At 35.3% G+C, this 15,081-nt stretch overlaps 1 protein-coding gene across 2 annotated transcripts in view; it reads left to right on the top strand.

The window, feature by feature from the left end:
• The window catches only part of meis1b (Meis homeobox 1 b), a 175,835-nt gene extending 162,035 nt beyond the window's left edge, over positions 1–13,800 (top strand). For both annotated transcript variants that reach the window (XM_051919340.1, XM_051919341.1), the window contains 4 exons: positions 7,383–7,445; positions 8,589–8,674; positions 8,957–9,051; positions 13,654–13,800. In XM_051919340.1, the coding sequence (XP_051775300.1) occupies positions 7,383–7,445; positions 8,589–8,674; positions 8,957–9,015 (208 nt within the window). In that variant the 3' untranslated portion in view covers positions 9,016–9,051; positions 13,654–13,800. The remainder of the gene's footprint in view (positions 1–7,382; positions 7,446–8,588; positions 8,675–8,956; positions 9,052–13,653) is intronic.
• The last annotated feature ends 1,281 nt before the right edge of the window (positions 13,801–15,081 follow it).

Genomic DNA, 15,081 nt, shown 5'->3' on the forward strand with positions numbered 1-15,081 from the left:
GTCCCAAAAGGGAAAATGCTAGGGAGAAAGTTCACTGTCAGGTCTTTAAGAACTGTATCTCTCTATTATAATAAAAAAAATCTTGGGAAGAGAGACGAGACATGACTTTCTCAGAGAGACACATTCACGTCCCACAAGACTAGACTTTGTACCAAGAGATTTAACCACGATTGGGGCCAGAAATAAAAGACAAAATGTAGATGACAAAGTAGAACATCGTAAAGAATTCAAAAATGTTGGCGCAATACACATGCAGAACAGGTTAGAGATAATGGAAGTATGAAAATTTGAAAGTCCCCAAAAAATGATAGTAAAGATCGCATTAGTGCAAACAAATGGAAATTATATTACTCGGTGAAATAACAGAACAGCAAAAAGAGATTGAATATATTATTCAGATTTAAACTTTAAGTCGGAGACTTGTAGATCGTCTAATTCATGTTGCCATCAGGGAAAAGAAGTGTTTCTACCCAATGAAGAAGTGTATCCGTGAGAATTAAAAGATTTGTTGTTTGGTGAAAGTGAAATCCTGTGAGAGAAAATTTCAAGCCCCACAAGACAAGACTTTATGCAAAGAGATTTGGAAAAGTCCTGCCCACATCTAAAACATGAATGCTATTGTCAGACACAGTTCGTGTAGAGAGAAGGAAACAATATTCACTCACGGGCAGTTATACGTTGCATTGTCACAATGTAATTCCAAAAATGGAATCAAAATTTAATGCAATATTGATGTAAAGGTAAAAGCGAAAAGAGATTGAAGATATGGGCATAGGTGATATGGCAGAAGTATGTAGATATTGTTTGGGAGACTTGTAGATCATCTAATTCATGTTGCCATCAGGGAAAAGTAGTGTTTCTTCCCAATGAAGAGGCCTATCTGCGAGAATTAAAAGTTTTGTTGTTCGGTGAAAGTTAAATCCACATACGCGAGCGGCAGAAACGTGAAGTTGCTGGTGTGTAGCACAGGCAGGGGAATTGGCAAGCAAGGCGAGCAGGGGGTGAAGCTTAAGAAAGCTTAAGAAAATTAAGCTTAAGGTCTACAAACTCTCTGCATCCTGTACTGTAGTGAGTGCTGAGTTCCCTCCTTAGAGATTCCATTGGTTTTGCCTCTGGAAGATTCTCTGTTTGAACTGGGAAGATGGCTATACCAATTCCAGTGTCTTCGTTGAGGCAAAGACATCAAGCATTGGAACCATTATCCTATACAGCCAGTTCTGGTGTGATGGCCACAGCATCAAAATACCAAGCTCTTTTCTCCTGAGACCAGGTTGCTGCTTCCAGTCGAACCAAGGTCAGAGAACCCAGGGTGACCAGAGGAAGTAGGTCACATATATTTATAAAGCCTACACTACCCAGGAAATAACCCTTGTGGAGCCACAAGAGATGGCATGCAGCCCTTTACTGTAAGACTGAACTTCTCCATGATGTGGTGGACTAAAGCTGGAAACAGAGAGAAAGGAAGGAGATCCATGTGCCAAGACCTCTAACTGAAGGAATTGAGTCCTCAACTATATAATAACACACACAGATAGTCTTAATATGTGACATTCCATTTTATGTGACCACTAAGAGACAGCATGCTGAGTTCATTTGACCAGTCCAAACAATATCCATTAACAGTTTTCTGGTGGGATATTGCAGGTGTTCCCAGGCTAGCCAAAAAAATACAATCTCTCCAGCATATGCTAAGTTTTTTTCTAGGTCTTCTGCCAATGGATCATGCATTGAGTACCAATTTGAGCTGTGTAATGTCTTAAAAGTTCACATCGTCACATTGCCATTTCAAAGCATAGACAATATATGATGCCATCACATGAGGTGGTGTGGTTGAAGAAGTGGAGAGTTACTTGTATACTATGAATATTAAACTGCTCTACACATGTATTACAGAAAGCATATACATTGGGTGATGAGATAATGGTGTGCAGGTGTTTTAGTCTGGGACGTAGGAGTTAGTTTTCTTGTCTCATGGAATGCAGCAACTCTGCACATATACCAGTATTAGGTAATATTATTATGGTGATTTGTTTCAAGTTCATTAAAACTGCTACAAATCAAAATGCCCTGTTCGGACGAAACTCTAAAATTATATCTGCCTCATAAAGATGATTTGAATATAAATGTCTACTAACAGGAAACTTGAAGTTACTAATTACTTTTACTCACTCAAATATGGTGTCTTCGGTTGTTCTCTTTCTACCATCATCTGAACAAGAAAAAAACAACTCAGCATGCGTTATAGAAAAAAATCATACTTTGTTGTTGGGTCATGGCTTGGCTATAGCACATCTTTGGCCATTTCTTATCATGTATGCAAACAATATGCCGCAAAAAGCACACAACGCTGAGTGCTGCTTAATACTGCAACACAAAGTGATGAACCCGCAAACAATGCTTGAAGTGGAACCTCCCAATTTCTTATTATTTTTACACAATAGGGGAGATCCCACTTGGAGATCGGTATGTGTGTATATTAGTATATGATATCGAATGGAGAGGTGGATCACCATGAAGCATCATGCTCCACTTGTACCGGCCCACTTCAAGCTCTGCCTCACAAGAGCAGACAAGCACCACTTCTCTGCCACTTTCTTTCTCCAGTGCCCAAATCCCACTGCATACGTTATGTAAAATTTAACACTACAAGGATAGGCTTTAACTGCCCCACGATGCTGCCCTGGATATGCAGGTAAGGAAAACAAACGGTGAATTAAAAATATTGTAACATTGCTAACAAGTTTGGGAAGAGTCGATGGGGCTGTGGGTGTGTGCACGCACATTAAATTTCATGTTCTTTGGGATTTATAAAGGGAAAGTGTGTGGAACTTGGTGTATGCACAGTTTTATGCATCTGGATTTTTGTGCATACGCACATTTCCAGTTTTGTCCATACACCATGTTTTAGTGTGAATTCTATGCATGGCATTATACATGAGGACCCAGGACTTTAAACACCTTCAAAACTTCACTTGATAATATTTTGGAGAAATGAATGTGGATAGGACTGGCGAGCTTTGTTGGGATGAATAACCTGTTCTTGTGTAGATTTTCCTCATGTTCTAAGAAAATGTTCTAAGTTGTATAAGCCTGGGAATCAGTCACAGTCACCCACCATATGAGCTGACAGTTCATCACGCAAATGATGGACCCTTCAAAACAGACAAACAAGAAAAGTCAAAGTCTCAAAAGAATTTGAACTTGCACAACCACAGTAAGTTATCATTTTCAGGATAATAACCTACCTAAAAGAGCACTGTAAAGAGTAAGAAATGATGCACAGCACAGCAGCGCATACCTGCACTCTTCCTGCTCAAATTTTGTGTGTGACACACTGATCAGGCTTCCTTTTCTCAGCCACAATCTTTAGCTACTAACTAAAGTCAGGAATCTCACACATGTCCTGCTACGAATTTAATTGCCTGACAGTCTGATGGCTCTAGTTCAGCACTTTGTGTAAATTTCTGCAAATACTGTATATGGAGCCAATTGATAATGTTTATTTACATTGCCAATGTCCCCAGCCAATCAGCAATAGACAATGATCATTGGCTCACCCCTAGTACCCATCATAAAAAACACCTGGGAGCATCATTATTACTTGCTTAAATTACCACCTGGCTGCTGTCAAAAAGAGCCCTAACTTGAGATATTTGTGTATTGCTTGACATCTCCTTTTTTACAGAGAAAGCCAGCTCTGACTAATTAAACTGACAGTCATTAATTGTGGTCGCTACCTGAAGACCTTAACCACAGGTAAAGATCAAGCTGAAGACTGATTGGTAAATTGGAAGAAATGTCCAAAAACTTCACAACTTCACACTTTTTACAACATACAGGTACATAAAACTACTACCATTAGAACACTACTGTCTGTTTTTACTTGTAATCAAGTCCAGAAACTTCACAACTTCACAATCATTACAACACACAGGTACATAAACTGCTATCATTTGGACACTACTGTCTGTTTTTACTTGTAAACAAGTCCAAGAGGTACAATAATTCATTTAGCTCGGAAAGATGCCCCCTTGTCCTTAGGAGAGTAATGTTCCCCTCTCTGAAAGATGACCAAAATTTCACATTTTGAGGTGTTCATTCTTATCTTTATCTAAAAACTGCTTCAGTGCTTGAAAAGGAACAGCACCATTCATAAAGAGCATAGATTTGACCCAGATGTCTAAACTACATGCTCCCCAAGCTTTGTCTGAACCTTGATATCATGTCATGAAAATTCTAAACAGAAAAGGAGACCTTTAGTAGAGCCACATGTACATATTGAATGGACTTGGCTTAGTTCCAAGTATCTGAACACAGACAATATTAGTACTCACTCAGTAGTAGCCACCATATTTCTGTAGCCATTGCACAGCCTAACACAGCCTGTACAGTCAAGTCTACAAAACAAATGTAGACAAGACTTTTTTGGACCTTCAAATATATATACAAGGACAAAAAAAATCAGTCTATTATTTAACAGCCAGAATTCATATTGCTTCTCTTAACTAAGGGTCAACAATCAGATGGAGTCACTTTTCCAGTAGGCCATCATAAGCTTTTACCAGACAGCTGAAGAAAGTGATGCCTCCTTGTGTTCTGTTGTCAACCACGCAAAACAGCACAAAAAGGCACTGTATTCTCATATCAAAATTACATCCAGCAAAAACTGCAAAGAAAATCATAAACTTTCTTACAATTAAATTTTACTAATCCTACTTTTTGTTGCTTCAAAGCCAGTCCTTATTTTCTAGAAGAGCTTCCTCAATATTTCCCCACAATGTCACATAAGAAATTCTGAAAGCTCTGTTGTGTTCACTACAGAATCTCATTTTATTTGGCCAGGTTTGAACTCTACACAAATGGTATTAATTGATTAATTGTCTCAGTCATTCTGAGGCAAAGTGAACTTCTTAGTGCAAAAGGTGGAACACAAAAACCGATTACTAAATGAAAGTCAATTTCCATTCTATATAGGGATAACGCACCAAGTCATCAAATGCAAACATAGTTTAAAAAAAAAAGTAAACAAACAAACACAAATACAAGCAAGATAATTCAACAAATGTGCTAAAACTTAAAAACATCACCTGCCACATATCAACTGGGCTTAGGAGATCTTCAAATTGCCTGCATGCACTTTAGGAACTCCTCAGGCAGGCAGATACAACAATGAAACATCAAGAAAAAAATAAAATCTTAAGTATCTAAATAAATAGGAGCATCCTTAGCTGTATCTGTGGGTAGCAATCACATTTTCTACTTAGGAGCCTTCCAAATTATATGGCTTGCTTTCCAAAACACATTTCTCCTTATTCTAAAACAGCCTTCACACCTGTGAGACAATATCTTATTCCTAGTTAACACTCAGCTGTAGGGTGCAACCATGTATCCTTCCTTAATAGTATACAGGAAATTTTCTTACTTTAATCATTGCAATTACCCTCAAATTCATGTTACTAGCCAGTCATTAGAGTTAGAATATTTAAGAATTTAAACAGACTTTATACACGTGTTCTATGTTCAGCAACAAGTTGCAACAAAAGCAACTAATGAAAATGCACATTTTCATATTAATTAAATATTTCACGTTGTTTTAGTTCACCTGTGTGTATAACGAGTGTGGGACCTTCACTGACCCTTGGCAAACAGGTCTACAGTCTGATTTATCTGCACTTAAGAAAGGAAAGTAGCCAAGAAGTGGCACATGTAATGTAAGGCACTATTAGGAATGATCATAGGCAAAAACTGTTACTGGTTTCAGCTATCATCCTTTATTTTAACTTTGTCAGTTCCAGAGCTTTTTCCTTTTCTTGAATAAAATTAATTTACCTCTGCCATTTCTCAGGCACAAACATTAGGAATGCTTCAGCTTTATTTAACAATATTTTAGTCCATTTACAACAAAATATTATCAACCACTGGGTAAACATAAGGAATAAGAACATAAAGCAAACAGACATACTGCTTTTTTAGCTCACTGCATGAATTGTTGCTCATTTGTAAATTCTTTTTGTATTACAGGGCAGAATGCAATGCACAATGCTTTGTCATTGCTAATAACTGAATATTAAGAGGTGGTGTGCTAATTTTTATCCACAATTTCAATTCATACTTTTAAGTAACGTTTGGAGACATGTGTGGGGTCATCCGATTTATCTTAACTTTTTAGCACCAAAAGTTACCTTGGGAGATCCTGGTTGCTAAGTTTTGACACCAATTTAAAGGTGCCAGGCACCCAAGATTGTTCCTGTGTTGACTGCCCTTGACATTGCACAGCTGGTTTCAATCATGTCCTTTCTCTGGTTCTCTGCTGCCATCTGATGGCCTTGATAATGTAGTTTCATCTCTCTTCAGATCCAAGTGTTCCCCTTAGTGAACAAGTACCCCAAAATTAGGATCTTTGGAATTATGACAATATTTCCATAAAGCCATCCTTTTCTAGTCCAAATATATGAGTAGTCCTTTCCTTCTCTTCCTCTCTCTCTTGCTCTCCCTCACCTTCCTCCCTCTCCCTCTCTCTCCCACTTTGTCTCTCCTTTTTGTACATGACCTTTTCCTCCTTCTGACCATAAAGGAACACCTTCCTTGTGTTCCATTCACTCCATTAACTCGATTTATATTCAAAAATATTTTTAAATTATAAGCATAAAGTGTTTTCACCTGGTAGTATCTCTGATAAAATTAAAACCAGAGAGGTCATGATCTGAACAACATTGACCCACAGCTGACCTCAGACTTTCAGTGAGTTGAGAAAAGCAATAAAAGTAATGCTTGCTATGTACACAACCAGCAGTATGAGCTATTGGTGATAAAACTCCAGACATTCTCTTGTTTGATGCTGGATTGCTATTGTAGTTCTCTTTTTTAACTGTATTCATTAAAACGGAACTAAAATGGTAGGGAACATGGAAAAAAGGTAGTGCCTAGACAGAACCATAAAACAAACATGAGAGGAGAAGTACATATCTGTAATTAAATAAGCCAACAGACGCCCATAAGAACATCTCCCATTTTCTAGCTCTGTTTCTCTTCCTCGTGCATCTTTAATAATGTATTGTCCATATGTTTTTCCTGAAAAATCTACTAATCTATTAATTTGTTCTTCAAGGAAAGGTCACAAAAGGTTGCAGAATTTGATTGTTCTTAAAGGAAACAAACAAAAATGGCAAAACAGCAGCAAAGAACTTAAACAGTTTGGTTTATTCTACCAATGAATTGAGAAAATTCTGAAAATCACATTTTTAGTTGTAAAATGCTTTCTGTAAATTTAGAATATATTTGTAAGCAATAATGAGAGAGAATTTATGTGTTGATATTATTATTATTGTAATAATTATTTGAATATAGTAGTATGATAAATAACCAAGTGTATTTTTTTCCAGGTTCATTAATGCCAGAAGGAGAATAGTTCAGCCAATGATAGACCAGTCAAATCGAGCAGGCAAGTCCTCAATAGTAAACGTATTCAAGTCTTGCAAGCAGAAGTCATCCTCAAGCCATTCACCAGGAGGTCCATCACCTGGTAAATAAACTGCCAAATAGATACTGAGGTGACTGAAAAATAATTACAAAACAAGACTAAATTAATAACTCTAATCATTACTATAACTTTTAGATCAATTCTTAGAAGGACTGAATCAGTAATTTTAAGTGTCCAATGGTGGACTCTTTACACAAACAGGATCCTTCTTTATCTCCTCTAAAAATATGTTTTTTTTTTCTTGCCAACCCTTCTTTTTTCTACTAGGACCACTCCCTGGTGCATGGCTTGGTGTGGAACTGCTGTAAACTTTATTACCTGTGATAAGGGCAAAGGGGTCAGGATTGCTTTTGGGACTCAGTAAATTTCAAAGGCATTCACTGAGGTAGAGCTTTTGTGCTTGGATAATCCAAAACAGCTTACTTACAGATTTAGGTCATGTATTAAACATGCATTACAGGTCTTTATGTGTGAGTATGCAATAGGCCTGTTTCATGTCGATGGCTTATAGACTAGAACTTACCTCACTTTTAACTCAAGTGCATATGTTTTTGGTTTCTATTTCTATTAATTTTATTTCCTCTAATTACTTGTTCTAATTTTATATGAAGGCCATTTTCTGAAACTGAAACTGCTGAAGTTGAATTTCTTCATATATGTAGTATTTAGGAATTTTAAGTATTCAGTATATTAGAATAAAACTAAAAAAACATATGTGGATATTATACCTTAAATGTGAGTGTAAAAAGAAATTTGTTATAACAAGTAAAGGAAAAAAAAAATCTGATTACCCTTGCCACAGTTATTGTGAATTTTGTTTACACAAAACTGCTATGTTACTGTATATATGTTTCTGTGAAGCAAAGTTAGTATTGACAGTATTGACCATAACATTGCATATATGATTCTGGTTAAAAAAATGTAGTATTCTTTCATGGCTTTCAGTAAACTGCTAGTTGATTATGAAAATTAAAATATATTTGTGCATATATAAAATTGAAATATTTTAATTAAGCAATACAGTGTGGTTATATTCAGTTAAATTACTGCCTGTTAATGTTCACTGGACACTTACTCAACTGTTTGCATTACACCCTCTTCTAGTAAGTCAAGGAGCACCTTACAATCCAGATGGTCAGCCAATGGGAGGGTTTGTTATGGATGGACAGCAGCATATGGGAATTAGACCTCCGGGTAAGGTGTTCATCTTGTCCCATTTTTATATAATGCAATATCCATTAAAAACTTCCTTACAATGCAAAATATTTAACAAATGCAGGCTGCTAAATGTAATTTTTACTGAGCTTTTCTTGGGCACAGTTGGTTATTGTTGTTAATGCTGTACATTTGCATTGTGAGTCAAATAAATACAACAGTATTATTATTAATTTCATTCTTATTTTTTTGGCTCTGGCCTTTCTATTATATAATTAGCTCATTTTCTGAAATCTTTTTGAATTTTTATCTCCCTTCCAGGACCTATGAGTGGAATGGGCATGAATATGGGCATGGAGGGGCAATGGCACTACATGTAATCATCACCTAGTTAACTATTCACAGAGAAAGGGGAAGTAAGTACAAACTGGGCTCTTCTTGTAAACTATCTGAATTGTTTTATTATAATGACTATTTTAATGTTAAATTTCTTTTTTAAACATTCTTCCTGCCCATGATTTTATGCTTGTTCACGGTTTAATATTTATAATTTTCCATCTTTTTTGCTTCCTACTCTTTCTTCTAGGTCAAACCCAAAGCTGTGAGCCACAAAGGCTCTGGCATGTACAGTTTCTGTGTGATCCTCCATTGTATACTTTACTGACCACATGACAAAAAAGACACAGCAAGAGCCAGATAGACTAGAAGAGAGGGGGAGGGGAATGGGGATATATATGTGTGTGTGTGTGTGTGTGTTTCAGTGTGTGTGTGTGTGTGAGTGCATGTGCGCAAGGAGGGGGGTATTGCTATAGCAACAGACTGATTGGCAAAATGTAAGCAGTCTGCAGTGGTGCAAGGAGAGGAAAGAGCATGTCCCTCCAGTGTCATAAATCCGTCTAACTACAGTTGATGCATGAGTTACATTAATGCACTATCTTGAATGACACCACAGAATAGTAAATAAAAACAGTTTAAACATAAAATAAACATAGAACTCTAGTCAAATATAAAACAGACAATTTCAGCAGTATTAAATTGTGTGTATATCTTTTGTCTATGTATAATAATAGGATTACTTATGGCAAAAGGGAAAAGAAGTAATGCAAAATGGAGGTGTGCTCAGTAGGCTAGGCAGCTTAGCCCTGGCTAATTGACTATATCCAAATTAAGTATGCTATCATCAGTAGTGTGACCAATGGATTTGACTTATTTAGCATACAAAAATAGAGATTATTAATGCTTTCTTTGGTGAAACGTCTAATAGAGGCATGATCTGTACTAGTTTATGGTTTTTGTTATTATAAGTATAAATGTTAATGTGTTGAACTGGTTTTATTTATTTAAATCCAGATGATTATTTTAAATTAAAGTCTAAATATGTAGCCAAGGAGAGAAACAATGTTTTTTTCTCTCATAGCCACAACTTATCCATTATTTTTGCACCTTATAATGCTAAGAAAATCCAACTTTAATAGTCACAATTTGCAAAACAGCTTCAAATTGTTTGGATTAAAAGAGAAAGATCAGAGTGGCAAAAAATATCCTTTTTTTACAGTTTAGCTGTTTTGCTGCATTTTCTGACATTTCTAAGCTTGGCTTACTTAAATGTCTTTCTTCTAGTTTCTGGGTCAATTACATGTAAGTGATGTGTTTTATGCTTCATGACCAATTAAATTAATAGGTTATTACTAAAAATGTTTTTCTTTTATTTGATTAAAAGTCTGAGGGTACATTCTGTTTTATAGGCAATGTTTTATTAGCGCAAAAATGTTCCTTTAGGCTAGATTAAGCAGCTACAATTTGCTGAAGAGCCAGAAGACCTGAATTTAAGGTGTTCCTTGCAGTCACAGCACAGCATTACTTAAAATCAAAGCCAATTAAACCTACTTATGGAAGAGCGTTATGCTTTTTACCCTTGACGATTATGGAGCTTATAGCTCTCAGAAACAATGCACCTGTCAGTTTCCATAAACCATAACAATCCATGCGGAAGACTGAGACCCTTTGATATTGGTGAAGCTTATTGTTTTTAATGCTGTGGTTTTTTGCTTTAAAAAAACAGTACATGGACAAAAAATTATTTTAATTTCCTGACAATACTTATCACAGTGAAAGAAATAATTATGAACATGAACATAGTCCCATTCAGAAAATCCAAGGTATGCTTTAGTGAGCATGTTCAGTGACCCCAAATCTCATTGGCACCACTTAGGAATTAAACCCTCCAATTATGCTCAAGTTTGTTAACCTTTTTGCAGGCCAAGATTTTATTTTGGATTTGATCTTTAATTTCTTAATAATACAAATGACTAATACTGATGTAATTGCTATATTCTCCATATTTTTTAGTGTTTCACCTTTTCTTTTTAAAGTAGATATAGTTAAAAGAAGGGTCATACATTTTCTACTCTAATAATAATAAAAGAAAGAAAGAAAAAAATTGTATTATAATAATAACAGAAGATTGCTCATATGTGTACTTGGTTCAGTAGCACCTTGTAACAAACATCATTTTTCAACTTTCTATTAGTTTTGTCTGATCTTTAGCTATATGTTCTGAACACTCAGGTGAAGAAAGGTATTGAATTCTTAGTTATTCACTACTTGGCAGTATGTTCAAGCAAACAAGCAGGGTTTCAGCTGGATACTCTTGAGAAACTCAAAAGCATAGTGTGGGTATTCTGAGAAAGCCCAGAGAATGCTGTGATTTGAAATTACTTCAGCCCTTTTGAAGAGTTTCTTGTGTGTCTTGAGAGATGAGTCTGAGCAGACAATATTTTCTCAGCTGACAGGCTGACTATGTCGGATGGACACAGTTTGAACCTGCTGCTTCTCCACGTCAATAGGGGCAAACTGAGGTAGATTTTGGTTTGCTTCGGATGCACCATGGATCGTTCTGTTGTTAAGGCTAAATTCAGTATAAATCATATCACAGTACTTCTCAAACTTTAACAAAATCTTGTAACCAATGGCACATGATTTAAAAAACAAAAGGATTATTTTACAAAGAATTGATAACAAATAAAAAAGTTCACACCCTTTATAAAATGCTGTGTTTGGGTTTAACATTCTAAATCGTGTACAAATGTTATCTCCCTTCACCTGACAAACACTGAAGGGGTTTTGATTAGCCCTATATTTGCAGAGTGCAGATATTACCAAGGTTCACAAGGACCTTATGAAAGATCTATGGGATGGGAAATATTAGGAAGGGGGTGGGGGGGTAGAGCATTTCTTAGACATTACCAATACAGTATATTGGAACACTGTGAAGATTGGCATTAATAAGTTGAGGTAATATGGCATCCCCAGGACTGGAACTTAATTCCAAAGTCATGAAGAAGAAGCTGAGTGCTCATTAGGCAGACTAACTAAAGGTTATTGTCAGTCTTGAAGTTAATGCACAAATTGTCCACAGTAATTTCACATATTCTATATAAGTCTGAACAGTGGAGTAGGGTAGCAAGATGAAAAAGTCTTTTCTCACAAAAAAGAACATCTTAATTGGTGTACATTGCTGCAAGAAGGATGAACATGGAAACGTCTTTTGATCCAATGAGACCAAAGTATGTATCTTTGGTCATAAATCCTTTACTCCAAAATCAAAGCACTTCATCACCCAAAAAACACCTTACCTATTGTCAAGCACGCTGGTGGTAGCATTGTTCTATGGAGCTAATTTTCTTTTACAGGGACAGGCCTCTAGTCATTATAGAGAGGAGAATGAATAGCTGAATATATGCAAATATTATGGGACAAACCCAACTGTTATATGACAGCAGGCTGAAATTAAATAAGAATTTCATTATGACAACAATTTGAAGCACACAGCTATCTCAGTTCCAAGTATTAGCTTAAAATGGAAGATCAATATCCTGTATTGGTCCAATTAGAGCTTCAACATACAGAAGGTCTTTGAACTCAAATAATTACAGTTGGGCGCAAGAAAACATCTCACAGTTTGACAAAGCCAGAATACTCGTGCAAAGAAGAGTGGGTTAAAATTAGAAATACAGATGTAATACTCTAGGTTCACAGAAATCTATGAAAGACGTAAGTATTGTAATCAAAGCAAGGTATATATGTATATATATATATATATATATATATATATATATATATATATATATATATATATATATATTTTTTTTTTTTTTTCTTGATTAAAAAAAAAAAACAAAGTTCAAACTCCTTGTCATTGATATTTAATATCCACTGTACTGTCAGCTACCTTGAATTAGGACTACATATTTGAAGGAGACATTGGCAGACCTGGGACATGTTAGATATCTCAGATGATCAAGTCATACTTGTGAATTAGCCCAGAAGACACTAGGCTGCAGATGGACAAAAAGGAAATTTGGTCTACCTGCCTTAGCAAGTCCCGGCCCTCATTAGAAAAAAAATATTCTATAGAATGAAATAAGAGAATTAAAAATGGTTTGTCCTTATTTAATACATTATCATGGCTTTACATGATAGCCATGGTCGGTTCCTACCTTATATCTGATGCTGTTCAGGCTTCCCATGACTTTGTAATGGGATCAGTCTGTTCACAAAAGAAACATATATATTCATTCTAGATAAAAACAGAAGCCTTCTTGCAACAGAAAAATCTTTTGGGGAATCAAATAATGGTCACATTTTCTAAATGTAATAAAATTGGGTGGAGAAACTCCTTGGGGAATTTTGATTGCTTATCCAAAACATGGATGTGGTGTTAGGCAAGATGAAAATTATGATAAAATCCAAAATCTGTTCTTAAGGATAAATATGAGTATCTTTACAGAACATTGTAAATAGAATTTTAATAAATAATTGTTCACTTATTCTTTAAAAAAAGTTAATATCAGAAGTTGAAAATATGACATTTTAAATATGAATCATGGGTATATAATTTATAGGTTTTAATATTTATACTCATTTATAACTGCAGAAAATGTTTATTTTTTTATTGGGTTTATTCCATTTACTCATAACTGGGTTTTAAATATATGTTCTCTAAACATTTTTTCTAGGTCTGCAGAGAATGGCAAGTGACTATGTGTGTCATGGTAGTCCGATAGGTGTGAGTATTGGACCACCAAATTACCATCCATCTCAGATGCCTCCTCATTCCATTCCGTTGCGCCATGGACCTCCTACGCATTCCTATATTCCTGGACACCTCCATCACCCTCTATTAGTGATGCATGGAGGACCACCCTATGCTGGAATACCAACATCAGCTTCAAGCCCCTCACTCTTAAACCCAGGAGACGCAACAATGGGAGAATAAATCATGAACATTCGCACTCCGCAGCTTAAGGGATTGTTTTTTTCTTGAACAAAAAGAAAAAGAAAGCATAATAAACCAGAAAATACAAGTAAATCAGCAGAATTTTCAGCCAATGTTCTCTTTTATATGTTGGCCTGAATCATTGATTGTGATCTTCTATTCTTGGGATTTACATTGCACCAAGATACTGGCTTTGATTTATTTTACTGAGGACCTTACAACAAAAAATGGCCCAGAAATAAAATAATAATTAAAAAAAAATAGAGAGATGGACTCCTAATGGACATAATCAATACTGTTGTACAATTACAATGAACTTATAAAAGAACTGAAGTATTGTAAATGATATTGTACTGTTCTGCATATTATGTTGTTTCTTATAGATTTTTTTAAAAAAGATGTTAACTTTTTCCACACTGTGTGTGTGTTGCTTCCATGAAAACCCTGATCATCTCCTGAAGTTTCTTTATTTCATAAATATAAGAACAGAAAGCCTTATATTCACCCAGAAAATGGCAGTGAGACACTGTTCCAGGGCTTTTTAGAGGATTAAAATAATTTTTCAGGCAGAAGAGTTCCATCCAGCCTAGGACTTCTTCCATATTCTTATTCACACCTGCCTGAGGTATGAATATACGTGTCTAATTCCTTCCCTCACCATATTTGAAATGGCATTAGCATATATAAATGGTGAGCTGAAGCAATCTACTAAAGATTAATCAGCTGTTGCAAGCAGTGTCTTCTGGAGAAGATGGAATCGTGGAAATGTAAAGGTGTGTTGAACCTTATTTCATCAGATCTTTTATGTCCCAGCACATGAGCCACCAAGTGCATTGTTTAATACAATCTAAAAATTACAGAAAAACACACAAATACATTATATATATATATATATATATATATATATATATATATATATATATATATATATATATATATATATATATATATATATATATATATATATATATATATATATGTCAATCCAATGATCAACATTTTCTTTTGATTATGTTTACTTTTTTTCTAAGCAAATGTCATTCATATGTGTGTTTCCCTTCCTTGAATCCATTTTGAAGAGTTAATGTGTACCATTGTAAATAAATAATTTTTGTCCAAAAGGTCTGGAAAAATTACTTTGATGAGTGCAATCTTTTTATACATCCAC

This window comes from Erpetoichthys calabaricus, chromosome 15, assembly GCF_900747795.2.
Source record: "Erpetoichthys calabaricus chromosome 15, fErpCal1.3, whole genome shotgun sequence".
NCBI classification, from domain to species: domain Eukaryota; kingdom Metazoa; phylum Chordata; class Cladistia; order Polypteriformes; family Polypteridae; genus Erpetoichthys; species Erpetoichthys calabaricus.